This window comes from Cyprinus carpio, chromosome B3 (assembly GCF_018340385.1).
Source record: "Cyprinus carpio isolate SPL01 chromosome B3, ASM1834038v1, whole genome shotgun sequence".
NCBI classification, from domain to species: domain Eukaryota; kingdom Metazoa; phylum Chordata; class Actinopteri; order Cypriniformes; family Cyprinidae; genus Cyprinus; species Cyprinus carpio.
The window spans coordinates 19835909-19862655 of record NC_056599.1 but is presented as its reverse complement, the minus strand read 5'-3'; the positions used below and the strand labels follow the sequence as shown (position 1 = coordinate 19862655).

General features: G+C 36.9%; 2 protein-coding genes across 5 annotated transcripts; one reads left to right on the top strand and one right to left on the bottom strand.

The window, feature by feature from the left end:
- The first annotated feature begins 1121 nt into the window (after window positions 1-1121).
- On the top strand, window positions 1122-17207 carry mmd2a (monocyte to macrophage differentiation-associated 2a). 2 transcript variants are annotated; one of them, XM_042720131.1, is made up of 7 exons: window positions 1134-1592; window positions 9110-9191; window positions 10874-11034; window positions 12223-12297; window positions 12409-12510; window positions 12698-12767; window positions 15641-17207. In XM_042720131.1, the coding sequence occupies exons 1-7, from the start codon at window positions 1555-1557 to the stop codon at window positions 15842-15844; spliced, it is 732 nt and encodes a 243-aa protein (XP_042576065.1). In that variant the 5' UTR covers window positions 1134-1554; the 3' UTR covers window positions 15845-17207. The 2 variants fall into 2 exon arrangements, with proteins under 2 accessions (XP_042576066.1, XP_042576065.1); XM_042720132.1 differs by lacking the exon at window positions 12223-12297 and having other exon boundaries at window positions 1122-1592.
- Window positions 9843-26747, bottom strand: LOC109055998 (AP-5 complex subunit zeta-1-like). Of its 3 annotated transcripts, XR_006154199.1 has the most exons (19): window positions 26591-26747; window positions 26315-26452; window positions 26026-26212; window positions 25807-25951; window positions 24216-24328; window positions 23953-24121; window positions 23752-23793; window positions 22980-23120; window positions 22834-22871; window positions 21834-21996; window positions 21557-21735; window positions 20567-20709; window positions 20327-20479; window positions 19902-20013; window positions 19665-19762; window positions 19300-19432; window positions 18998-19212; window positions 17290-17660; window positions 9843-11013 (listed from the first exon to the last, which is right to left on the bottom strand). XR_006154199.1 is itself a non-coding variant. In XM_042720121.1 (18 exons), the coding sequence occupies exons 1-18, from the start codon at window positions 26629-26631 to the stop codon at window positions 17390-17392; spliced, it is 2481 nt and encodes an 826-aa protein (XP_042576055.1). In that variant the 5' UTR covers window positions 26632-26747; the 3' UTR covers window positions 16143-17389. The 3 variants fall into 3 exon arrangements, 2 of the variants coding, with proteins under 2 accessions (XP_042576055.1, XP_042576056.1); XM_042720121.1 differs by lacking the exon at window positions 9843-11013 and having other exon boundaries at window positions 16143-17660; XM_042720122.1 differs by lacking the exons at window positions 9843-11013; window positions 23752-23793 and having other exon boundaries at window positions 16143-17660.

Below are 26747 nucleotides of genomic sequence, written 5' to 3'. Positions count from 1 at the left end.
AAACTGTATCCCCTTAGTTATAGTATTGCATAATTTTGTCCCCTATTTTGTGTAAAAAACACAGAATTTTGATTAAAAAAAAACTTAGTATTTAAATATCATCTTAATAAGACATTTTTTTCGGTGACAACTGAAATTTATATGAATTTTACGTAAGTAGTATGCTTACTGCTACCGTTAGGCCTATAAAATTTCATTGATTTATATTATTATAAGCTATTACAATTTAATCTTACTTTTGGCCATATATAAATGACAACATCTGCACCAAATTGCATATTTTTGCTCAGGTTGGACCTCTAAATAAAATGAAGGTTTTTTCCTCCTCAGGTATGACCTCTGTTTCCATGATAACAATATAGGCCATAAAAAGCCTTATATCAAATGTGATAAAAAACGTAAACATCTATGTAAGATATTCAATCATTTCTTTTGATTTTCTTTCATATTTTGTGTAAAGGTTCACAACTGTTCCATTTCAGAAACGTACTAATCAAGAAATGTCATGTTTTTTAGTTGTTTCAGTTTATTTTAAAGCTTGTTTTGTCTTAATTAAAAATATTTTAAGTCTTTTTGAGGCCCCCTGGTTGAGAACCACCAGATAAAGTATGCACTATATATAGGCCATCTCTGCAATCACGATGGATGAGACGCAGATTGAAACGATGTAAACTTATTAACCAGCAGAGGGCCTCGCGCGCTTCGTCTCTGACTCTGAGAAGTCACTATTCTAGTGTTTACTAGTTTACTGTCAGTACAAACCCCTTGGGGTCACATAGAAAATGTGCTGTGACCAGGTCAGAAATGTTTAGATGTGATACCTGACCAATTGTAATTGTGGCTTTCAGTTATAGAAATAATGACCAGTTTTATAACAGAGCAAAAAAAAAAAAAGTTTATGTTAAAAAGGATCTAATTTAACATCCTCAGATGTGTATATATGAAGAGTTCAGATGCAAAAGTCTCAGAGTGACGTTTGAATTTTTCTTCTAAAATGAGTATTTTTCTCAGGCTTTTGTGTGTAGGTTTAATAATTTCACTTTAATACCAATAAATAGGTTCTTTTTATTGCTTTTATTGTTGCTTTTTTTATTTTGTAGGAAAAAAAATGAGGGCTTCACAAAATAGCGTGCATGTAACAGATCTCAGAGAGGTAAGTTTGTTTACGTCTTTCTAAACAAACACTTCTGAAGCAAATATCCGCTACATGACGCGCAAAGAACCGACATGATGCAGTTCGTTCGCCGCGAGCAGGTTTCCAAGTTCACTTGGAAGAAAGCAAAGGGGCGGAGAGGGGATTGAGCGCAGCTGCATTCCTGACAGAGAGAGGGGTCGCAAGGCGCTTTATGACAAAAATCCGCTGTCACTCTCGCAGTTCTGCTCTTGTGCGCGTACTGAGCAGCGAAAGTCTTCACGCGCTTGTTGAGGCAGTGCTGCTTCCTTCCAAGTTTAGGACGCACCGAAACATCCGGAGTTTGCTCGTTGCTTTTGCTGGGAGTAGTCAAGCTGTCTAACGTTACCCAGGAGCAAGCTCCGCGGCGAACATGTACAAATATGTACAGTATGGATTTTAGGAGGACGAAGCTCGGAAGGTAAATAATCTAAATATAACGTTTATAGCATTGTTGTCTTTATATTCTAAAATTGGGTTGACCTTAACACTTTTTTTTTTTTGAAAACAAAGTTATTTTTTTCATATTTGTTGATAACAGAAAACCATTTTTGTAATGAGTATGGTTGCTAATAAGAATACAACACTATTAAACAAAATAAATCAGCGCGAGCCGGAGCTAGACAAGCATTAGTTCAAACATGTTTGAAGAAGCCATTGTGTTAACTCGTGAAAAAAAAAAAAAAAAAAAAAAAAAAAATCTTGAGGTTCTGTCAACTTCTACTTTCATTTTATTTCTGCACTGCTTCAGCTTGCTTTTGGTGAGGATCTCCATCACGCAGACACACATGCACAATGAATAGAAATGGATCGCAATATTTGTTTTAAACAACAAGTCTGGCATTAAACATATTGCTTGTGTAGTGCTGAAACATCTCTTTAATTTAAGATAGTGTATACATGTATTATAATGCCTATAAATATAGGCCTGTTTCTTTTACAATAATGTAAACTGATCATATAAATTTATTCCCAAAAGAAAATGATTATTCACTTACATCATATTGTCTTGGTGAAATTACTGAACTTCTTAGAATTAAACTCTTATCATTCCCATGAAAAGCGTGATTTTCCAAGAATAGTGTCTTAGGTAACATGAACTTTATTAATATTAAAAACATACTTTTTTCAAAAGGACATACAGATATTGTAAAGTTTTATGTAGTCAATGTTAGAACACATAGCTGGCAAATATAAGCAGGCTTTGTTTTTGCCTTTTGAAATCTTTGCCCCAGAGGATGTTGACTAATGTGGGACAATGTGCAAATGCTGTTTTTGTTCCCTCTTTTAATTAATGTGAGCATTTTATAGAGCATCTCAATGCTTAATATATGCACAAAACACACAATAACTAACCATTTTATTTTATTTGTGCTCCCACAACTTAAAGACTTGCTTTGCATAATGAAACGTAGTTAAATTTTCTGAGAAATTACTCACATTAGGGCATCCAAGATGCAAGTGAGCTTGTTTCTTCATCGGAACAGATTTGGAGAAATTTACATGGGAATTACATAATTTGCTCACCAGTGGATGCTGTGAATGTAGTGCATGGGGCAGTGAATGGGTGCCGTCAGAATGAGGCCAAACAGCTGATAAAAACACCACAATAATCCACAAGTAACCCACACAACTCCAGTCCACGACTTCTGCAAAATCTGCATATTTGTAAAAAACAAATCCATAAAGAAGTTTTAACTTTATACTGTAGCTACTAAAATACTCCTCTGAAAATGTGAAAAAAATGTTTCATCTAAATCAGGAGAGAAATATGCACAGATCAATCACCGTTTACAAAAGAAAACAGTCCAAAACTGTTCTAAACAAATATGTGGGTGGAGGAAGCATTATTATGGATCATGGTGTCGTTTATTTTTTATTTTTTTTTGGCCAGAAGCAATGATTTAAAGTTTAAAATTTAAAAGATACAGTTCTTTTCATTTTTGGGGGAACTCTTCGCTACATTGGCTAAACTGGTATTAAAGCTGATGAATTTAATCAAACTGTGTTATCGTACCTAGATGCAGTGTTTCCTCTTAACCCTGGATAACTCTCAGATGAGTCATAAACTCAACCTGTCAGCACCTGATAACTTTCTTTTGATCTCCAGAATCTTTCCAGAAAGGTCAGACACAGGGTGCCCTTCAGTCTCCTCTCATAAAGGATAGTACAATGTATTTTTGTCCGTTGTGACTATTTGGTTCGAATCCTCCTTGTCACAAGAGACTTGCATTTTGGCAATCTGAGTGCATATTTGGTTTTTGGATGGGATGTTATGGCCTCTGTCATATGCAATTAGCACACTCACCAGTAAATCACACAGTTAATTGTCTGTGCTCAGAAGAACCGGCCTTCATGAAGCTGGAGCATGTGAAAGGATAATGAACAAGGTTTTACCAAAAGATGGCATAGCCGAAGCAACTTTATCATGACTTCTTTTTGATTACTTGCATGTAAATGTTGTAAATTTCTATTTATTTATTTTTTTTACATTGGTTTTCAGCTATTTGATATTGCGATATGAAAGAGCATTATGCAAGAAAAAAAAAAAATTGCTGTGTGGTTTGCACAAAGATGAACTTGAATTCGGGCTTAAAATGTTGGAATGCAATGTTTGATGTCATGACTAGTATGTAGGGCCACATTATGCATGAGTAGACATCTAAGCCGAATCATTTTTGGCCAAAACCCAAGACCAGCACTGTGTATCATGTTGCTGTAGAGGCTCTGTGAAGTGTAAACATCCAAATCTCTGAATGTTTTCTCTAGCGAAGGGCCGCTGACGAGTCTCACAGTCCCTTATCCTCACAAGTGTGGCATCATCTCACACAGATGGATCGCAAAAGTCTGAGAATTTGAAATACTGCTTATTAATTTCACACCTAAACATGTCTTTGTTTTTTCAACTTTCTTTTTATTTCCAGTTATGAATCTTAGAATTTCTGTGTTGTCTGTGAATCAATGAAATGAACTAGATTGATTGGTATGTATTGACTGTATGGAGCATGAAGTATTTTTTATATTTAGAAGTGTTGCTAAAATATTTCCCTATATCTAATAGTGTCAAACTGACATTGATTTTCTCAGTTTAGGCCTTGATGGCATCATATAAAAGCAATTCCTTTTATAAAGGCCAAGCAGAGACACACCAGGTGCTGTAGCAATGCCAAACATTCATTTAAAGGGGTCATTTGATATGACATTGCTAAAAAGAACATTATTTTGTGTATTTGGTGTAATGCAATGTGTTTATGCGGTTTAAGGTAAAAAAAAAAAAAACATTATTTTTCACAAATTGTACATTACTGTTTCTCCTCTAGGCCCCGACTTTCTGAATCGCGTCGATTTTTATAAAGCTCATCGTTCTGAAAAGCCAGGAGTGCTCTGATTGGCCAGCTATCCAGTGCATTGTGATTGGCCGAATGCCTCAAGCGTGTGACAGAAATGTTATGCCCCTCACCATACTGTGATGCCGTGTGTCCCGGCACGACGAGACAAAACCAGTGATACCCATTGCAAACGAGGCATTTGTTGCATCCAGTGGGAACATAATTACTGATTATAATGATTTATACTGTTTTTACGTGTTGTGTATCGCGCTGCGTAAACATAAAACCATGTCTGCATTTGTGATTGGAGAAATGACAAACAACAAGATCTACTTTACACTGCATCAGTGGCAAATTCTTTAAATATGAAAATGTACTTACAGGCTGTGAGTCAGAAGCACCGCACTGTGCTTGCAAAGTTGGAATTGCCCCACTTTATAGAAATGGACACCGGCATTGTAGTCTACTCTCACAGGAAACAGTCCTCGTCCTCCATAAACTGCGCTGCACACATCTGAATATTTGGGTTGAATTGTTCTGGAACAGTGTTGAAATACAACTTAACCACTGATTTCTAGTTGTGTCCTCTTTTGGAACAAAGTAGTTTCGCTTTCACAACGAAACACAGCGTCTCCACAACATGGCGGCAGCAAAATTACTACAGCGAGAATAAAAGTTACGGATTCTTTCTTTGTGTGAACATTTTGGTGGCTTTATGCAGAGCCGGATTAACGCAAAGGCAAACTAGGCACGTGCCTAGGGCCCGATTGGCGGGATGGGGCCCAGACAGAGGGACAAAAAAAAAAATAAAATAATAATAATAATAATAAAAATAAAATAAAAATAAAATAAAATGTACTAATGTCCTATCTACAATTTATTTCAATATTTATTAATTAACTAAAAATAGTGACGATGTTTATCTTAACCATAGACTGTTACATTACGCCAGCCCATGCCAGTTAAGTCCGAGGAGACGTCAGCGGCGGTCAGAGGTCAGAGCGGGACAACAAAGCTAGTAGGCAGGTGTGTTTTGAGTAGGCTAACATTCAAGATGCTTTCGGGTGCGGCAAAACGTAAAAAGAAAAAAAATGAAGAGGAACAAAAGTAGAGACAGCGGGGGGCTTTACAGAAGTTTCTGTCGGGCAGCCGTCCGACAGCTGTGAACCTGCTCGAGTCAGCAGAGGCCGAGCCAGGCCCGGAGACACGGCCCGAAGATGCGGTGGAAGATGCGGCGGGAAATGCGGCGGAAGACGCGGTGGAAGATGCGGCGGGAAATGCGGAGGAAGACACTGTGGCGCCCGCGCCGTCAACAACAGCGCCGTCACAGAACGACAAACTGATGGAAGAACAGCAGCCAGCCAGAAGTGAGCCCAATATCGTTTTGCAGCAGGAGCCTCTAGACCCAGAAAGGGTATTAACAAGCTACCCATCTGATCCTGCAAAGTGGGACCAAATTGATGACAGGATGCGTGAGTACTTTGCACTAAACCATCCCTGTCAAAATATTGGAGATTTCTCTGCATCACAGAGGAAATAGCCTTTCCAGTCCAATGCACTCTGAAAGTTCTTTTATCCATTGTTTTATAGAAGGTGCTTCCATGCTCTTCCAGTTCATAGCAATGGCTCTTCTGGCATGTAACAATCCAAAGTCCAATAGTCTAGTGTGTTTCTTTGTTTGTGAGAAACCTGTAGGATATATTCCCAGTACACAAAGTTTGGCACAATGGGGTATTTTAAGATTAAACCGTTCTGACAAAGTTTATGACATCCTTCCAGAACTTCTGTATATCAGAACATTCCCATAGACAGTGAATTAGAGTTCCTTTATAATTTTGGCATTTTGTACATATATCAGGAATATTGCTAGACATATGATTGAGTTTTTTCAGGTGTTATATAAACCCTTGTCAACCATTTATACTGTAATAATTTAAGCCGCGTGTTTATGATTTGTTTTTGCGCCTTTAAACATGCTTCAGTCCATTCAAATTCCTCTATTTCTTCTAGAATGTCTTTCCTCCATGCGTTTACTTTGTCTACAGCAGACTCTTTAGAGTTAGACATTATTAAATTATAATATTTTGACAATTGGCCCTTTTCACCTCTTTTTTTCAATTATTTCCTCAATTAATGACAGTTTGGGAATGTACATAATATCTGTAGACCTGGAAGACATAAAACTTTTAAGCTGTGAATATTAAAAAAAAATGTTTTGAGGGAATCTGGTGGTTATCACACAATTTCTTGAAATGTAAGAAGTATTCCATCCATATACAAGTCTTTAATAGTCTGAATACCTTTAGTTTTCCATAGTTTAAATCCTCCATCCTTATATTTATTATTATTTATTGTTAGACAGTTTCTAAATGGTCTTGATGAATGTGAAGGGGTCATGTTTTCCTTCTTGTTCTTAATTACAACATTTATAAATGTTGTAAGCTATTGCATTTTGCAGAAAATCTTAATTAAATGTGTTGATTAAATGTAAACAGAGCAAATAAGATAAACTTATTTGCTCTGTTTATTTACTGGTACTACTGCCTTAACAATGACACTCCCAATGGATGAGGATAATTAATAGCATTTAATAGAGCCGTGTAATGACGTAGAAATAATGAATATCAAAAAATAGTCTGATAGACTGTTTAATATACAACACAACCAATTTGTAACCAAAGACTAGGCTATGAAAAATGTGAATTAACTTTTATTAGTAACTTTGGTAAGTTTCAGATTTCAATTCATAAATAACATCGATGGAGGGGGGCCCAAAAAATGCAGCCTGCCTAGTGTAGTCCATTTATTTAATCCGGCTCTGGCTTTATGCAAATCTTCCCACATCGTGACTTAGACATGTGGGGGCGTGTTTAAATGAAACATTTTAGGAGAGCATGGTTGATTCTTAACTTTTATAAAGAATATCTCTTTGGATTTGAGACTTTAGTCTTTGCAACAATACAGATGTCATTTATGCACCAAGAGCTTGTAACCCTCCATAGAGAAAGGAAAAATTTTAAATCACATCATATGACCCCTTTAATGAACTAATCCATAATAATGAACAGGATGCCCTGTAGTGCTCTGAGAAAATATTTCCCTGAATATAGTAAAAAATATTGTGATAAGTGACACTAAATATACCCAATAACTATGTTGCTTAAAGGCACATTCTGCATGAACTAGCAGCTCTGGTGCATTCGGGCATTATAATTAAATGTGTGACTGTGGATGCAGTTTTTATCACACCTGGATCACACTTTTTTTTTTTTTTTTTTTTATAAAGAATATGAATTGCTCAATAAAAAACACCCTACAGCAAATATTTACATTAAAATAGAAAAAAAATGTTATGAAAGCATATTTCATAATAAAAAGTCCTTTAAGTCAGCATGTATGTTTCAGTGGCAGAATTATATTTGACAAGAAAGACAAATGAAGACAATTAATCTGCTAGAAATACATTATAATCAAGATATATAATGGAGAAGCAAAGTAAGATGGTTTCCAGAGCTCGCTCATTTATTCTGGTTAGCAGTCTAGCCCACTTCCCTGTGTCCTCATGCACATTAATTAAATCACACAGATAAAGAGTGTTTGGAGGGAAATAAAAAAGAAAATCCCAAGCCTCAGGTTGGCATGGAGACTATGACATCATCGCTCAATACATCAGCGGCTCAATGTAAGTGGCATAAAAGACCTCATTCCGAACAGGATTAGCTTCGTCGTTAGGTAGTTACAGATGCTAGGCAACCATGCAATACAAGAAAATTCTAAAAATGTGATCCGAATGCATATTAAATCCTCGAGGAGCCTCAAAGAGGGTTACCTAATGCTCTTGAACCTGAACATTATGTGCTCTTGATTCTTAATGTGTTTCATATAGTCTGAATTAACCTCTGAAATGAAAAGGACTTTAACCTGCAACACTGTCCTACTGTTGATGTGTGAGAAATGAAGTTTGGGGTCAGTAAGGTTTTTAGTATTTTTGAAGATAACCAAAAAATAAAACATACTAACAAAAGACACATTAAACTGGCACATTAAATTGACCCAAAAGACATTTATAATGTTATGAAAGATTTCTATGTAAGATAAATGCTGTTCTTTTGAAATTTCTATTCATCAAAAAAAGCAGCACAACTGTTTTTAATATTGATTATTATAAGAAATGTTTCTTGAGCAGCAAATCAGCATATTAGAATGATTTCTGAAGGATCATGTGACACTGAAGACTGGAGTAATGATGCTGAAATTTGCATCACAGAAATAAATTACATTTTAAAATATATTCAAATAGAAAACATTTTTTTTAAATAAATGCAGTGTGCATAAGAGACTTCTTTCAAAAACATTAAAAAGTATTACCAACCCCAAACTTTGAATGTTAATGTACATGAGCATAGCTTTTTTTTTTTCCATAGAACTCTGTCTGGATGTATAAATCCAGTCTATATAACTTTAAAAAGTGCATAAAATTTTAATAGGATGACAGTCCATATACATTGCTTCAAATTAATGTATATTAAATGAAGGGAAAAAATTTGACTGAGGCTCTACCTAATTCAAGTATTTCAAATTCACCAAAATATATATATATATTTTTTAGGTTTATGAACAACCGAGTCCCATCTAGCAAGAGATACCAGCCAACTGAGTATGAGCATGCAGCCAACTGTGCCACTCATGGAGTAAGTAGAAAAATCTACTTCTCATCTCACACCGAGCTCAGAGCAGGTCAAAACAATGTTGGAGAAACCTCACCGAAAATAAAGTGCTTCATAACAGTGCATGAGATCACAAACTGGACGGGCTGGTCAACATTTAGCATACAGACCTCTGTCAAGAGGGGAGGCTTTGATGCCATTGTCCTGTGACACAGAAGGATCAACAAAATCACAAAAAGAACAGAGATTGTGTGATGTAATACTGCTCGACAAACAAAAATATTTCATGGATATACAGGGACAAAATCATTCAATAATACCACTATAGGTCAAAGTCTTTTTCATACTGTAGTTCTCTTTTCACCCTTGCTTCTGATCTTGGTTTATGTTCATGTGTTTTTTCTGAGCATGTTGGATATGGCCTTGCTTCGTGATGTTGTTTGGATAACATCCTGCTCTCTAATTCCTGCCTCTCAGAGCCGCACATCTGGCACGGCCAGTTCACAAGCTTCAGCATGAGACATTGACCACACACCGAATCCTCTTTGCACCAGTGCACAATAGCTCAAGAATACTGTGCATCTACTTTTCTGATGTCTACAAATGAAAGTCTTGAATTTTTTTTTTATTAATTTTTTTATAATATGCTTATATCAAAAATGCTGTAAATGCATAGAATTGCTGGTTTTCATTATAACCTTTTTTTTTTTTTTTTTTAAATAGGCTTCTGTAGAAAATCAGTAGGGCTTGTGGGATATGTTAAGAAGATTTGATCAAACACAGATAATGACAGATGGAAGGATTGTCAGACAGGCTACAAATATTAGAATTTGTAATTTTTCCAATGTAATTACAGTAATCCAAATAGCAAACTGTACATACATAATGTAGGACTAGGGCTGGCCATTTTAGTTCATTTTGTATTTAAGTACTATAACATAGTGTTGCAGTCGATGCCAGCTGAGGGTTCAGTCTGAGTTAAGACTTCACATGAAAATATTGTCTTGGTCCTCAAGTTTGAGTTTAAGACCATATTTTCACAGTCTTGAGTCCACAAGAAGACTAAGACCCTAACAATATTGACTTGTTGATAAAAAATTGAGTGCAAGACCATATTTCAATGGTCTTGATCCTCAAGTCCATGCCCAAGCTCACATTTTCATGGTCTAGGTTTTGGTCTTAGACCACATGCTCCAGAGTCCACGGCAAAACCAAAACCATGAAAATAGGGTCCTGTCCAATATCATATTTTTTATGGTTTTGCTCCTCAAGTCTGAGTCTAAGACTATATTTTCATAGTCTTGCTCTTTGTGTTAGTCCACAAATAGCTCCAGAGTCTACAACAAGACCAAGAACATGAAGAAATGGTTTTGACTTTCCTTATTCCTTATTTTCACAGTCTTGGTCTTTGAGTCTACGGCAATATTTTATGATCTTGGTGCTCATGAAAATATTGATTTCTAAAATATTGAGTCTAAGACCACATTTTCACTTCCTGGTCATGTGATAGACTCAGGAGCATGTGGACTTGTTTTTGATTTGAACTCAACCCTCTTCTGGTGTCATTCTTGACTCAAACCCAAATGAGCTGACCTTGACTCCAACACTGCTTTAACAAACATGCACGCATGCACGCACACACACAATGGTAATTAATAACTTGAGAAGATACAAAAAGATACATATTGATATTGTCTTCTGTTCAGTTCTGGATCATTCCCAGTATCCTGGGCAGCTCAGTGTTGTACTTCCTCTCTGATGACCAGTGGGAGACCATCTCTGCATGGATGTATGGGACAGGTCTGTCTGGGCTGTTCATCATGTCCACCATGTTCCATACGGTGTCCTGGAAGAAAAGTCATCTCAGGTGAGAATAAAAAAAAGTTATGTTTTCTTTAAATAAAGTTCTATTTTAAAACAAAAAGGAAAGATCTTCAGCAGTGCCTAAGATACACACCTTCCCATACATTCACATACATTTTAATCTAAAATCTTGATATTGAACCAAAAAAGCATGTTTTCTGTCAACTAAAGAGGATGCTGTTTAAAAAGAGTGTATGCAGAATGTTTAACACGTTTCTGCCTCAGGGGATTCAAGAATGACTAAGCACACACTCATTATCAAGTGCTTTAAGATGTGAAACAAACAGATTTGCTCAGTTAATTGGGCATGTTTCCGGTCTTCCGAAGCTGCAAAAAGAAGAATATTGCATTTATGCAATTGCTTTGCATTTCTTCTAATCTTAAAACCAATGCTTGACAACAGACGCCATCTGAAATTAAATATTTCCACTGTTGATGTTGACTATCAAGTTCTGAATTGACAGAAAACATAGAGTAATCATATATCATCTGCAGGCGCAGAGATGTCTGATTATTTAATGTCGTAGCTTTTGATGACTCTTCCCAGGTAAAGAGGTTTCATGCTACATTTTTGCATATTCTGTGCTAGGAGGAAGTGTCAGTTGCGAATGCAGATTTAGTGCAAAGATTATGAATGAACTTTGGATCTTCATCAGAGCATCTAAGCAGTTACACATGAATTTATGTTGACAGATGGTATCACATGGGCCTGTCAGTTCATGTTCACAGATGTCTGTTTCATCAGTCTGTGATTCAGTCATGACCCTGCCCTTTCCAAATTACACATAAGGGAAAAGAACAAAAAGAGTTTCATTAAGCAAAAACACGCCTCAAATCTGTATAAAAGGGTTGCAACATGCTTGCCACCTGAATATATTTTACCAACAGCATATAACAATGATTTCTGAAGGATCATCACAGGACTAACATCACAGGAATAAATGACATTTTTACTTGTATAAAAACCCCCCAGTTATTTCAAACCAAAATCTCTTAGAATTACGGTAATACTGTATTTTTGATTAAATAAATGCATCCTGGTGAGCATAAGAGACTTCTTTCAAAAACAAAGACCCTCAAACTTTTAAACAGTAGTGTAGCTCAGAAGCCAGTACATAGATTTGAGCACAAACAGTAGACAATAAGAAAAAGAGACTGATTTTTATTTTGAAACATTCTCTTGCTGTAACAGGAAGGTGGAGCAGCGATTCCACATGTGCGACAGGATGGTGATATATTTCTTTATAGCTGCATCTTATGCACCCTGGTGAGCATGTGATGTGTGTGTCCTCTAGTAACATCACCATCAGCGTTTTACAGCTTCACAGGGTTGAGTGTGTTGCTGACACAGGTGTCTCTGTGCTTGTGTTGTGTGCAGGCTGAACCTGAGGGAACTAGGACCCTGGGCTGTGCACATGCGCTGGTTGGTGTGGATCATGGCTTGCATTGGCTCTGCCTATGTCTTCTTCTTTCATGAGAAGTAGGTGCCCACTTTGTTGAGGATGTAGAGGATGCTGATGTGGTTGTTAATGTCCTAAACTGTGTGAAAATGCTGTCTGTGCTTGTTCTTTTGCCAAGCAAATGCATTATGAATGCATCAAATAATGCAAGTGAATATTAGCAAGCCAGCATCAGAATATGTTTAAAACGGCTGTGTTATGTTTCAGGAACAAGATATTAGACTTACTGTGCTACACCGCCATGGGAGCTGTTCCTGCAGTTGTTCTTCTGTCAATGGTATGTGTGACTGACACCTATACATGTGTTCATAAATACAGTAATGAAGGCTTTTGAGATGCCTTAAGCAGCTTATTTATATTTTACAACATTTCCGTTCGTGTTGTTAACATGAAGCATACTTTGCAATTAAAGTAGGCCTTTATTTCATTAATGTCTTTGTGAGACCAAGTCATTGAGTTATCGAGTCAATCAATCAATCAGGTGCCTTTCCAATGAATTTGAGAGAGATTTAAAACATTCCTATCAGACAAACGGTGTTAAAACATTAACGAATTACATGCCTGTGTCATCTTAAGCTAAATGAATGCATTTTAATATATAGGTTGGGATATAATTATGCCCTCAGAAAAGGAACAGTTGACATTACGTTATATTTGAACAAGCCTTGTGCTTCTTAAAAAAAGAATTTATTATTTTTAATTATCCCTTGTTTACTACTGTAATTGAAATCATGGTAACAGGGTTGACATTTCAAATATCATCCCCTACTGACAAACATAAAGCATGATGAAGGGATAAAAAGATGAGACATTTGCTGGACCATGAATAGTTTACTTCTTGAAAGCATAATTAAGTGATTATGACAGTTTTGTGGTTAATGGAATAGTTACTTTAAAAGGGGAAATGATTATTATATACATGTATGGGGATATATGTACGTAACAGTAGGAATAATGGGGGATATTAAAATGTCAACCCTGTTACCATGATTATATAAACAGTATTAAACAAATGATTATTGAAAAGTATTGTGCAAGAAGCACCTTGTAGAAGCACAAGGCTTGTAACAAAAATAATGTACTGTCAACCCTGTTATAAACCTGTTTATATATATATATATATATATATATATATACAAACACATATATATATATATATGTATATATATATATATATATATATATATATATATATATATACACACACACACTTTTATATTTTATTTAGAAAATAATGTGTCAACTCTGTTATATAACTATATGTATATATATATATACAGGTCCTTCTCAAAAAATTAGCATATTGTGAAAAAGTTCATTATTTTCCATAATGTAATGATAAAAATTAAACTTTCATATATTTTAGATTCATTGCACACCAACTGAAATATTTCAGGTCTTTTATTGTTTTAAAACTGATGATTTTGGCATGCAGCTCATGAAAACCCAAAATTCCCAATCTCAAAAAATTAGCATATCATGAAAAGGTTCTCTAAACGAGCTATTAACCTAATCATCTGAATCAACTAATTAACTCTAAACACCTGCAAAAGATTCCTGAGGCTTTTAAAAACTCCCAGCCTGGTTCATTACTCAAAACCGCAATCATGGGTAAGACTGCCGACCTGACTGCTGTCCAGAAGGCCATCATTGACACCCTCAAGCGAGAGGGTAAGACACAGAAAGAAATTTCTGAACGAATAGGCTGTTCCCAGAGTGCTGTATCAAGGCACTTCAGTGGGAAGTCTGTGGGAAGGAAAAAGTGTGGCAAAAAACGCTGCACAACGAGAAGAAGATTGTGGAGAAGGACCGATTCCAGACCTTGGGGGACCTGCGGAAGCAGTGGACTGAGTCTGGAGTAGAAACATCCAGAGCCACCGTGCACAGGCGTGTGCTTTTGAACCAGAAACAGCGGCAGAAGCGCCTGACCTGGGCTACAGAGAAGCAGCACTGGACTGTTGCTCAGTGGTCCAAAGTACTTTTTTCGGATGAAAGCAAATTTTGCATGTCATTCGGAAATCAAGGTGCCAGAGTCTGGAGGAAGACTGGGGAGAAGGAAATGCCAAAATGCCTGAAGTCCAGTGTCAAGTACCCACAGTCAGTGATGGTCTGGGGTGCCATGTCAGCTGCTGGTGTTGGTCCACTGTGTTTTATCAAGGGCAGGGTCAATGCAGCTAGCTATCAGGAGATTTTGGAGCAATTCATGCTTCCATCTGCTGAAAAGCTTTATGGAGATGAAGATTTCGTTTTTCAGCACGACCTGGCACCTGCTCACAGTGCCAAAACCACTGGTAAATGGTTTACTGACCATGGTATTACTGTGCTCAATTGGCCTGCCAACTCTCCTGACCTGAACCCAATAGAGAATCTGTGGGATATTGTAAAGAGAAAGTTGAGAGACGCAAGACCCAACACTCTGGATGAGCTTAAGGCCGCTATCGAAGCATCCTGGGCCTCCATAACACCTCAGCAGTGCCACAGGCTGATTGCCTCCATGCCACGCCGCATTGAAGCAGTCATTTCTGCAAAAGGATTCCCGAACAAGTATTGAGTGCATAACTGAACATAATTATTTGAAGGTTGACTTTTTTTTGTATTAAAAACACTTTTCTTTTATTGGTCGGATGAAATATGCTAATTTTTTGAGATAGGAATTTTGGGTTTTCATGAGCTGTATGCCAAAATCATCAGTATTAAAACAATAAAAGACCTGAAATATTTTAGTTGGTGTGCAATGAATCTAAAATATATGAAAGTTTAATTTTTATTATTACATTATGGAAAATAATGAACTTTTTCACAATATGCTAATTTTTTGAGAAGGACCTGTATATATATATATATATATCACCATACATTTGGAACAGAATATGTGCATATTTATAAAATGAAACAAAGTTGTTAACTAATGAAGACAAATTAAAAAGGCATCCTTGTGATTAAAGGAAAAAACATAATGTTACTGGACTTAAATCTTTAAAAGAATGTCTGTATTGGCATAGCAAAAGTTGGCACTAGCTACTCATTGTATAAGTAATTTTGTTTTACACATGCATACAAGAGAAACAAATGGAACACTTTTTGTACAGTGTCCCCTGTGTATTTCATCTGTGGGAGAGCGACCTGTTTAAACTGAACGTATTATTTCAGCCTAACAGAGAGGGCATATTAGAGCTGTCAGTGGGCGGAGTCTTCTACTGCCTGGGAATTGTCTTCTTCAAGAGTGATGGCCTCATCCCATTCGCTCATGCCATCTGGCATGTCTTTGTGGCAGTGGGGGCAGGCATACACTATTACGCCATCTGGAGGTACTTGTATGCAACGGGGACCGGCCAAATCAAAATATCCAGGTGACAGATGAAGATCTCAAGCGTGTTCACACATACAGGGTTTGTTGAGCTATAAAAGACAATGTATTTGATCATGAGCTGCCTTTGCGTCCCTCTATATTAATCATAGACGGGCATGTTTTAGTACTGTTGGTCTAAAATGTATTTTTATATAGAAGGATTTCTGTCCTGATAACTCAGCACCTTCTGGCCAGTCGATTTTTGCAGATATAGTTGACAATGTACTGTTTCACCCGTCAGTGTTTACAGAATATATGAATAACATTCCACATCCTTTAACTTTAACTCCCATAATCAGACTGTGCTTTTGAAAGTAATTTATTGACATTGAGCAGAATAATTATTTCCAGGTACAGTATTTCTACTACTGTGATCTTTTAGTAATATATATGTACACAAATGTTAGAAATGACTTTGTAGTTGTTGCACAATGGATCATGATGAATCATTTCTATGAGATTGAGATAATGTTTAGGTGGAAAGCTAGAGGGGATGACATGGTTTACACTACCGGTCAAATGTTTTTAAGAAGTCTCTTACGCAGTAAAAACTGTATTATTATGAAGTATTATTACAATTTTATTCCTGTGATGGCACAGCATCATTACTCCAGTCTTCAGTGTCACGTGATCCTTCAGAAACTATTCTAATATACAGATTTGCTGCTCAATTAAAATTGGTGCTCAGTTAATAATATTGGTTATTATTATTATCAATGTTTTAGCAATTTCTTTTCTTTCTTTCCCTCTTTTTTATTTTATATATATTAAATATATTGTTTATCTTACCCCAAACTTTCGACTGGTAGTATCAGTTTTCACAAAAATATTAAACAGCACAACTGTCAATATTGATCATAATAATGTTTCTTGAGCACCAGTTCAAGTGCCATTTTATTTGTTATTGTGAATGAGCCGTGCGCATGGAAACTAGCCTTGATGAATTACTAAAACACAATAAGACTTATCTCAAGGTCTACTGAAAATATAAACCTTGATGAAATTCTTGCAACTTAAATGTCTGTTTTACCTATTGACAAATTTAGCCAGGAAGCTCAGATATGAAAGAGCATGTTTTAAAGCACTGTGACTTTGAATGTATAACAGGTTTTTTACTCATTTTGTCATAATGTCACATTTATATGACAGTAAGCATTTGTATTGTGTCAAATTTCATTTCTATGGTGAATTCTTTTATACCAGAATAGTTTCATAGACTTTTAATCAGAAGGACAACTCGATCTAAACTGTATTTTAACAGATTTGACAGTAATCATAAATGCAGCCTGGCAATAAACAAATAGAATGTTTCATTTATAGAAATGTGTCTCTAACAAACATTTCAATAAATCAAGGAATAAATCATAATCCCCTTGTGTCTTGCCATTTGTTTTGATATATTTCTGACTGACGAGCAGAAGTGAAAGTCATGATGAAGTGCAGTGCTTGCCTGTTTTGCTCCAGTGTCACTCCCTCTCCCTTTGTGTCCTTCAGAAACTCTCTCTTGGTATTCTGCACAGATATTTCGAAAACAGTTTCCTGGAACTGGCTTACGTGGGCAGAGAGCTGGAATGTCTATGGAGGAGCCCGCTGACTGCTCTCATGCCCTGAGGAAGTGAGGCGTTGGTGTCTCGGTGCCAGCGGGGGCCGTCACCTCCGGCTGAAGGGGCCAGAACAAACTGAGCCACATTTGGTAACTTGAGCAAGTTAATAAGTTCATGGGCTCGTGTGATGATCTCCTCTGTGTCCTCCTCACTGTAGCACGTCATTACAATAGCACTACAGGCAAACGTCCGCATCTTAGACAAGCAAAGCGACACTCTAAAAGAAATAGAATGAAATGGAATGCGTGAGATATAGAACTATTTGTCGATACAGGATTTTCTGTATGTTACAGCAGACAATCATTTATTAATTAAAAAAAAAAAAAAGTTTGATTTGGGAAAAATTTGTCCTGATTTTTTTTTTTTTTTTTGCTTAAAATATCTGGCTAATATATACATTACAAATATAGAAAGGTCCAAAACTCTGAGACCACATTGACCACGTATGTAGACTTTAATTGAAAGGGCAAAAATAAAACAATAATAACAGTGCTGTGAAGGTTACTTTGGAAATGTAATAGGTTACAGATTACAAGTTACCTTATTTAAAATGTAAGAAGTAGTGTAATTAGTTCAATTACTTCATTAATGTAACCAATTACATTTGATTACTTTTCTAAATTTCTAATGAATGTTTTCAACTGTTAATCATTTAAACCCGACAGGATAATCCTTACAGTAGTACTCAACACTGATTACTGTCAGACTTTCAGAATCTTTCATAACTTGAATTAAAATCATAAGATATATTTTAACAGCTAGGATACTGTTTTTAAAATCAAATCTTTGTACAGCTATGGCAGGAAACACTGTCATCTAACAATGCCTCAAGAAAAAAAAAAACCTGTTAATCTTGAAAAATAAAGCATATAAATAAAGCTAAATATCAAATAAAACAGTTATTAAATAAGCATGTGTTCTATTCTGTGTACTACACTCCTGAATCATCAGTGTCTCATATTTTAGAGCAGTCGATGCAATTTGGGAAAGAAATCAATCAAATCTATATGTGTGTGAAAATATTCCGCTGTAACCCCCTTTGTAGTCATTAACATTTTTATAAGTAAATGTAATTTAATTACACATTTTTTGTTTCTCAGTAACTGTAACAGATTACAGTTACATTCATTTTGTAATTAAATTATGAAATTCTGTTACATGTAATTAGTTACTCCCCAACACTGAATAATGACAATAAAACCTCCGTATGTGCAATGTACGTTTACAACCATAATTGAGTGTTGACTATTATATCTAAAAATGAATGGAAGTGCGTAGTAATGTGAAAGTAATAGAGCTCCCTTTATAACTGAATGTATTTAAAGACAGAGCCACAATTTGTTCAGTAACTGTTCAATCACTGTGTAATTAAAAAAGAAGACAACTTTATGTTTTTTATTGTTTCTCTCCCCCACTGTACTGAACTGTGATGAGAAACTGCTTATTCAAGTCAGTGCTAAAGAAATGATTCAACATGTTCTGCAAGGGTTATGTAAACAATACATAATAGAATTTGTTATGAAGGAACTATCGAGTTGGAGAAGGTTGGTCTACCTGGGAATTAGATCCTGACTGCGTGTGGCCAGTTTGGCCAGGGTGGTCATGAGCACCGTGATGAGGCGGGGGGAGAAGCTCGGAGGACTGGCTGACTGTCGCACCTGCGTGATCTCAAACAGCACCGCCTCTAAACTCTCAAAAAAAGACGTGATCCGTTCCACCGTGCAGCGAGGGTCATAGGACACTGAGAGATACTCGCCAATGACCCACACCTGCGTATAAACGTTTAATACAGTCACCCTACACAATACAGTACAGCATGATGATGCTTACAATCACCGTTCACTTCCGCTGCTCACCACATGTGTGTAGAAGTCTTCTTTACTGTAAATGTTGGCAGGGGAGCTTGCCAGTTCCAGGATCTCTCTGGACTGATCCACAATCAGTGGTGGGTGGAGTTTGCACAGGGCCTGCAGGTGGGTGCTGAACACCCTACAATCATAAATAATCACAGTAAAAATCATGTACACATGCAGAATTGAAAAGATGTCTTAAATGTACATCTGATTCAAGGAATTACTGCATAATAACCCCATGAATTACAATAAGAATTCAGTTAAAAAATAATAACTCTACTAACAACATGGCACTTGGTTACTTTCTTTACCAAATCTTTTGCACAAATGAGTGAGCAATAAGAGTATTTAAATAAAGAGTGCCTCACTTTTGGACTTCAACATTAAACGTCTTGATGTTGTAGAGCTGACTACTTCTCTCCAGCAGCACTAGCAACAGCTGGTTCATCATTTTCTCATCAGCTTTCTATAAAACACAATAAAAACAGTGGAAGAGATGACACAATTCAGACCTTGTGAAATGTGGCAAATGTAAGCGTACACTGATTTTTCTTTGTACTGGTGGGAGCTATTAAATGGCCTGACCTTTCATTTGTGGCTCTCACCTGAGTGACTGTGTTGAAGTACACATGCAGAAGCACAGGAACAACCTGAGCACACCGAACAACTCGTGGACTCTCCGCCATGTCAGCCAAAATCTCATGAAGCATTTTTAGCCTATGAGGCAATCACACTCAGAGGTTTACAGTAAGCAGGCATTTAACACACACACACACACACACTTCATTTTTATCCAACATTTAGGTGGTTTGAATAGTGGCAAGCCATTTTTGTGCTGTAGAGGTTGTAATTACACGGTTGCAGTTACTGTATAACCATCAGAGCCTACTACATTAGATATTTAAACGTTTAAAGGTTTGGGGACAGAATTGCCTTAAATTCGGCATCCTGCTACCTAGTTTTAAATTTAGGAACTGAATTCCCAGATTCTTCCTAGATTATATTCTATAAGTAATATGCCAGGTATTACCTGTCTATTGTGTCTCCAGTCCCAGCCTCAGGTCTGAGGATGTACAGGAAGAGCCCTCTATAGGACGGCTGGCGGAAGGCATCCAGACAAGCGGCCACCTTCGCCCCCTGCTGGTCCCATGCGGTACGGTCTGAAGCCTGATAGCATGCTGATCTGCAACAACAGCATTGCATCTCTATTTTACATCACATTCAACTCCAGTTGAAGAAGCGCTGATCTGTAGTTGGTAAAGTCACGTACCTCTGCTGGAGGTCCAGGGCTGCTGCTAAGCAGGGCAGATCAAGGATAGTATGCAGTAACTCAATGGCTGTATCTGGAGCTATCAGTGATGGGAGCAGCTCCACAAACTCTGCAATCAATCCTGAACTGTTCCATGCCAAGAACTGGTGAAAAAAATCACACAAACATTTCAAATATCACTTATTTGTATTAAATTTCAAGGTAACAGTTCAGCCAACATGAAAATTAGCTGAAAATTTTACCCTCAAGCCATCCAAGATGCATTCTTCATGGGAACAGGTTTGGAAAAATGTGGCATTAAATCACTTGCTCACCAAGGGATCTTCTGAAGTGAATGGGTGCCGTCAGAATGAAAAATCATCGAAAAACATCACAATAATCCACAAGTGATCCACATGACTCCAGTCTATCAGTTAACATCTTGCGAAGTGGAAAGTTGCATGTTTGTAAGAAACAAATCCATAATTAAGATATTTTTTAAATTCCTCTATCCATAAAATGACTTTCTCCAGTGAAAAACTCATCTTTTCTGAATTAGGAGAGAAATATGCACATATCAAGCACCATTTACAAGTGAAAACAGTATTAGAGTCCTGTGTATGTTTATGTGTATTTGAGAGGACAACAGAGGATGGAAGCGTTATTATGGATTATGTACGTGTATTTTGGCCAGAAGCAATGGTTTAAAGTAAAAAAAATAAATAAATAAATAAAAATCAATGATTTCTTTTCTGTTTGTTTCTTACAAACACACAGCTTTTCATTTCACAAGATGTTAATAGATGGACTGGACTTGTGTGGGTTGCTTGTGGATTATTGTGACGTTTTTATCAACTGTTTGGACTCCTCTTCTGACGGCATCCATTTACTACGAAGGACCCATTGGTGAGCAAGTGATGCAATGCTAAATTTCTCTAAATCTGTTTTGATAAAGAAACAAACATCTTGAATTTTGCTAAATTTCTTTAAAAATATGATTAGCCAGCCCACCTTCAGGAGGTTTGGGAAGCTCTGTCTGTAGTTGGTCACCCTGTCCTGCAGCACGCTAGCGTTGAGAAGACAGAACTGGACAAACTCAAAGGCAAGCATGGGCTCGTTGAACTGCTCGGCGGGACAGTGACTAAAGAGTTGGCAGAACACAGCCTCCGAGTCCACCGCTGCAATCTCACCTGATATTAGAGCATGTGGACACAGCGATACATTCATACGTCACACTATCAGAGCCATACGTTGCTGTAAGTGCTAGAGACACGGTCACGTCACTCACTGTGATTGAGGTAGAACTGAGCGATAGGCAGCAGGGCTCGAGCATAGGCGAGATCTCCATTCAGTCTGCCATACAGGGCTTTGATGCAGGGGAAGGCACGGTACACATAGGAGGGGTCCTCACCGCAGATGATGTCCATTACTGACACTGACTCAACAATACACTGTACAACAGATATACAGAGTCACCACCCATATGCCATTTAACTTACTGTAAGTTTTAACCATGACATGATTCATCAATAATACAGTGTAAAATCCTATTCTATTTTGCAATAATTTCTGATTTTAATTACTGAATATATCATTATAAAATATATTATGAGCTGAAATTAAGTAAACATGAATTTTAGGATTTGTTTACATGACAAGAATTTTTTTTTAAAAGTTCTAATAATTTTTTGGGATAAGGTACAAAATACTGTGTTTCTTTAAATTGAATTATATCCCTATTTTTTAATTCGTTTCATTTTTAAATTATGTCAAGGTTAAAACGAAAAAATAAATAAATACACTATGTGGGAATTATGCTTGATTTAACACACTACCATTAAAATGTTTGGGGTCAGTACCTTTTCTCTTTTTTTAATGAATACTTTTCTTCAGTCGGGTTGCACTGAATGCATCAAAACTGACAGTAATGACATTTATAATGATATAAAAGATTTCTATTTCAAATAAATGCTATTGCTTTTGATCTTTCTATTTATCAAAGAATCCTGAAAAAAAATCAGTTTCCACAAAAACATTACAAAGCACTGTTTTTAACAATGATAATAAGAAATTTTCTTTGAGCAGCAAATTAGCATATTAAAATAATTTATAAAGGAGTAATGATGCAGAAAACTCAGCTTTACGATCACAGAAATACATTACATTTTAAATTTTTACTCTATTTTTGATCAAATAAATGCAGCCTTAGCGAGCAGAAGAGACTTTCAAAAACACTCTAATATCATACAGACATGAAACTTTTGAATGGTAATGTATGTGGTACTTACTGCTTTCTGTAGCTCTGTGTCTGTCTTCTTCAGGGCTTCTACATTGTGAAAAAATAATAGAGAAATAAATCAATACATTCTCCAGCAGAGAATGTATTAATAAAAATAATAAAAATTCTCTAATCGCTGAGCTATGATCTACTCACTCCTGTCACTCTGTTCAATGAGACGCTGGCAGTACTCAAAAGCCTTCTCTCTGAGTCTCTCTTTGGGAGGAAGTAGTCTGCTGGAAGAGGATGTGGCGGACACCATGGACATCACAGAACTGTCCACCTCTGAGCGATCATCTGCACCAACAGCACAGCACATTACACCCAGAGCACAACTCCTTTTCCAGCAGGATTTAAACAAGCACGTTATCTGGCAGGATCCAATGTGGGACCCACTGCAGGGCTGAGCATAAGACAGGACATGTAGGCTATGTTTGGAATAGTACAATTTTTACAGTATGCATTACGTATAATGTCTACACTATGCACATTTTGTGAATACCCACATGACTTACTACAATTGCCAAAATGTGCAGTATACAAACAAATGCACACAGCATGAAATGTGATTTCAAAAGCAGTCTATTTATTCTTCTGAGATTAACTGGATGTCACACAAAAGTAAACATGGTAAGGTCATATGACAACAGCTCAGCGTGAAACGCTTTTCACTGTATACTGTCTCACATCCACTATTTAATAAAAATAGTAGGCTGTATACAGTTTATTCTCTACAGTGTAGAGTTAAGTAGCATGCTAGTAATTCATTCCAAACATAGCCATAGACTCAAAATCAATTAGATACACACAGCAGTTAATTATAAATCACAGATCAATGTCATTGAGTAAAGAGAGTTTGTGATTGCGCAGGAAGGAAAAGCACACTGGCTTTAGACGGATCATATCAGACTTTTCGCTTGCATCTTACCTTGGTGCTGTGAATGAATGCCCTGTGCTTTTATTAGTAGAGCTAGCAAAGATGAAAATCCCATGTTATTTGTCTTTACTAAATGAAGTATATATCTTATATGGGTCATTTCGTAAACTGGTGTTATTGTTACGAATGTTTTCTAGTAACTGAAATATACTGGAAATATAGAAATAACTGCAACATCGCTGTTTGGACTACCTGGTTCTGTGTTTGTAGTCCCGTCTGTGTCATAAGTGAGCAGCCAACTCTTGATCATAGAGAAAGTGTACATATTCATCCACTGGTCCTCAGTGTAGCTCTGGCCCAAACACAGCACAGTGAAGAAGTCACCCGTTACCACCCCATCCACCTCCGTCAGTGGAGCAGGCTGATGAAGAGATACTGAGATCACTCAACAGTTTCATTAGAAATGATTGATGGTGAAGGTACTGATGAATAAAGAAAAAAGAAACACGCCCCACCTGACGTGTTCTTGGTCCACTGAAAAATCCCCCAGAAGACATGGAGGCTCCCTGCTGCATACTGGCATAACGCAACCAGTCCACCAACTTACGACTGACCAGATTCACCTCATCTGGGTTTAGAGAGCACATGATTCATGTAAACGTCTTTGCATTTTCCAGATTATAGTATTTCAGTTATGCCTTTTCAATGCATATTAAGTTAACTAAAGAGTGGGGTTTAAAAGTCCAATTTCAAAATATGTGATTCGAATGATTCTGTTTCTTCGTGAGAACAGATTTAGAGTAATTTAGCATCCCATCACTTGCTCATCAATGGATCCTCTGCAGTGAATGGGTGCCGTCAGAATGGGAGTCCAAACAGTTGATAAAAACCTCACAATAATCCACAAGGAATCTACACGACTCCAGGGGCCAGCTGTTCAAAAAGTTTAATCTGGATCAGAATGATCGGAATTCGGAAATCCAGGATCAGGTAACGCATCTTACTTTTGTGCCGGTTTTTCAAAGCAAAACTGGATCCAGATACACACTTTTTCAGATTTCCAAATCTGGATTACTAGTGCTCTGCGGAGCCCCTAAAGGCACATAGTGATGGAAAAAAAATGAGATGGGGAAAAATGTAATGTAATGTTTTGCATTACATTTACATAACTACTTCTGATTGGTCCGTCTCTGATGATTGTGCCAATATAGTTTACAATCAGTAATTAAACAAACAAAAATTTAATATTGACAGCTGTTTGGGGATTTGGGGATACAGTACATGTTACAAATGTTGTATTTTTTGGACCAGTTTTGAAGTTTTATTACATTTTTGTTCCTGAAATCAATCCTTCTGCTGGGAATAATCCAGTTTTTTTTTTTGGATCAAAAAATTACTAAAATGTTTTGAACAACACAAACTGAGGATTTAATCCAGATCAAAACCAAGATAAGATTTTGTGATCTAATCCAAGTTCAGAATGTTTTTTTTCTTTTGAACAACCCATTTTCAAGATTTGATCCAATCTGACGGCCAAAATCTGATCAGATTACTAATAGACAACTGGCCCCAGTCCATCAATTAACTAATTAATCTTGTGAAGCAAAAAAACAGCATGTATGTAAATCTTCAAATATTTGTTTCCAACTAAAATATGACTCCTCTATCCATTATATCACTTTCTCCACTGAAAATGTGGTTGTGCTTGAATCAGGAGAGAGATATGCACAGATAAAGCACAGTTAACAAGTGAAAACAGTCCTACACAGTTCTAAACAAATATCCTGGTGGATTTTGATGTGAGAGGACAACAGGGTATTTATTTTTTTATTAATTTTTTTACTGGAGGAAGCGTTATTATGGATTATGGATTCATATATTGCCCAGAAGCAATGATTTAAAGTAAAAAGTGTTTCTTACAAAACACAGCTTTTCACTTCCCAAAGATGTTAATTGATGGACTGGAGTTATGTGGATTTCTTGTGAATTATTCTGATGTTTTTATCAGCTGTTTGGACTCTCGTTCTGCTTTACATTACTTCTGACATTTGGACCCCACTGTAATTCCATTATAGTATTGTGTTCCTCAAACGTGATCAACTTTACCATCTGTGAGAATCTCTGGATAAACAGTACTCATTTTAGAGAGAACGGGAAGCGCATGTCTGGGTATCTGCCCGTCAGACAGCCGAGACTCAAGACTTTTCAGCAAATGGTGGCAAAGAGGCATCACATCTTCTTTATTTCCAGCCTGAGAACAATTTGATGATTAGTCGAGTCTTTCTGAACAGAACACAAGCTGATCACAAACAGCATGTGACTCACCTGAGTGAGAACAACACTGGCCACATGGCTGAAGGTCCTGCTGTCGTGACTGGGATCCGAGCAGAGGCTGTGTACGCTGGGAGGAGAGCTCTCCCGGACGATGGAGGAGGACAGAACCTGAAGCTGCTCTGGACATGATGAAGACCGAAGAACCGTCTGCAGCTTCCTCACCAGATCTGATGGGAGCCTGAAGATAGCAGAGGTGTTCAGTTATACACTTACAATACACTTTTCTGAAGGGCCAGACAGCGGGTTTCATGCCTATGTATTTTAAATGAATATGACTCACTCTCTCGCATATTTAGTGGCAGAAACTATCAGATTGAGCCTTTGGAGGGAGTCCACTGTGTCTCCACTAACATCTTTAGTGTGGAGCAGTTTAAATATGCGCCCGCAAAACCTCTGCAGCTCTTCCTCCTTTATTTCACTGAAAGGCAAATTTAAATTAATTAACAGATTTGTCATTGGGAATAACTTGTCTAACTAATAATAGGCTATAACTGAGCAGTCATGTGACCAATACACCTTTTGACAGTAAACATTTTAGGTGAAGATATAGATTTACCTTGCCTGCTTTATTAAACTCTCCGTCGCGGCAGCATACATATTTGAAAATAATGCAATAAACACAAAACAAGCATAAAAACATTTGCTTCGTCGGCTGTGATGTCCCGACAACAAATCACATGACAATAAATGGTTCCGCTTTTCCGCGTCAGTCG

What these genes read in the sequence shown, in the direction of transcription:
- mmd2a (XM_042720131.1), top strand. Translation starts at nt 1,555, where the DNA reads ATGTACAGTATGGATTTTAGGAGGACGAAGCTCGGAAG. An exon ending in GTCTTCTTCTTTCATGAGAA is followed by an intron (nt 12,511 to 12,697) that starts GTAGGTGCCCAC and finishes GTTATGTTTCAG; the next exon opens with GAACAAGATATTAGACTTAC. An exon ending in CAGTTGTTCTTCTGTCAATG is followed by an intron (nt 12,768 to 15,640) that starts GTATGTGTGACT and finishes GTATTATTTCAG; the next exon opens with CCTAACAGAGAGGGCATATT.
- LOC109055998 (XM_042720121.1), bottom strand. Translation starts at nt 26,631, where the DNA reads ATGTATGCTGCCGCGACGGAGAGTTTAATAAAGCAGGCAAG. An exon ending in GACTACAAACACAGAACCAG is followed by an intron (nt 23,794 to 23,952) that starts GTAGTCCAAACA and finishes CATCTTTGCTAG; the next exon opens with CTCTACTAATAAAAGCACAG. An exon ending in GCCCTGGACCTCCAGCAGAG is followed by an intron (nt 20,480 to 20,566) that starts GTACGTGACTTT and finishes CTGTTGTTGCAG; the next exon opens with ATCAGCATGCTATCAGGCTT.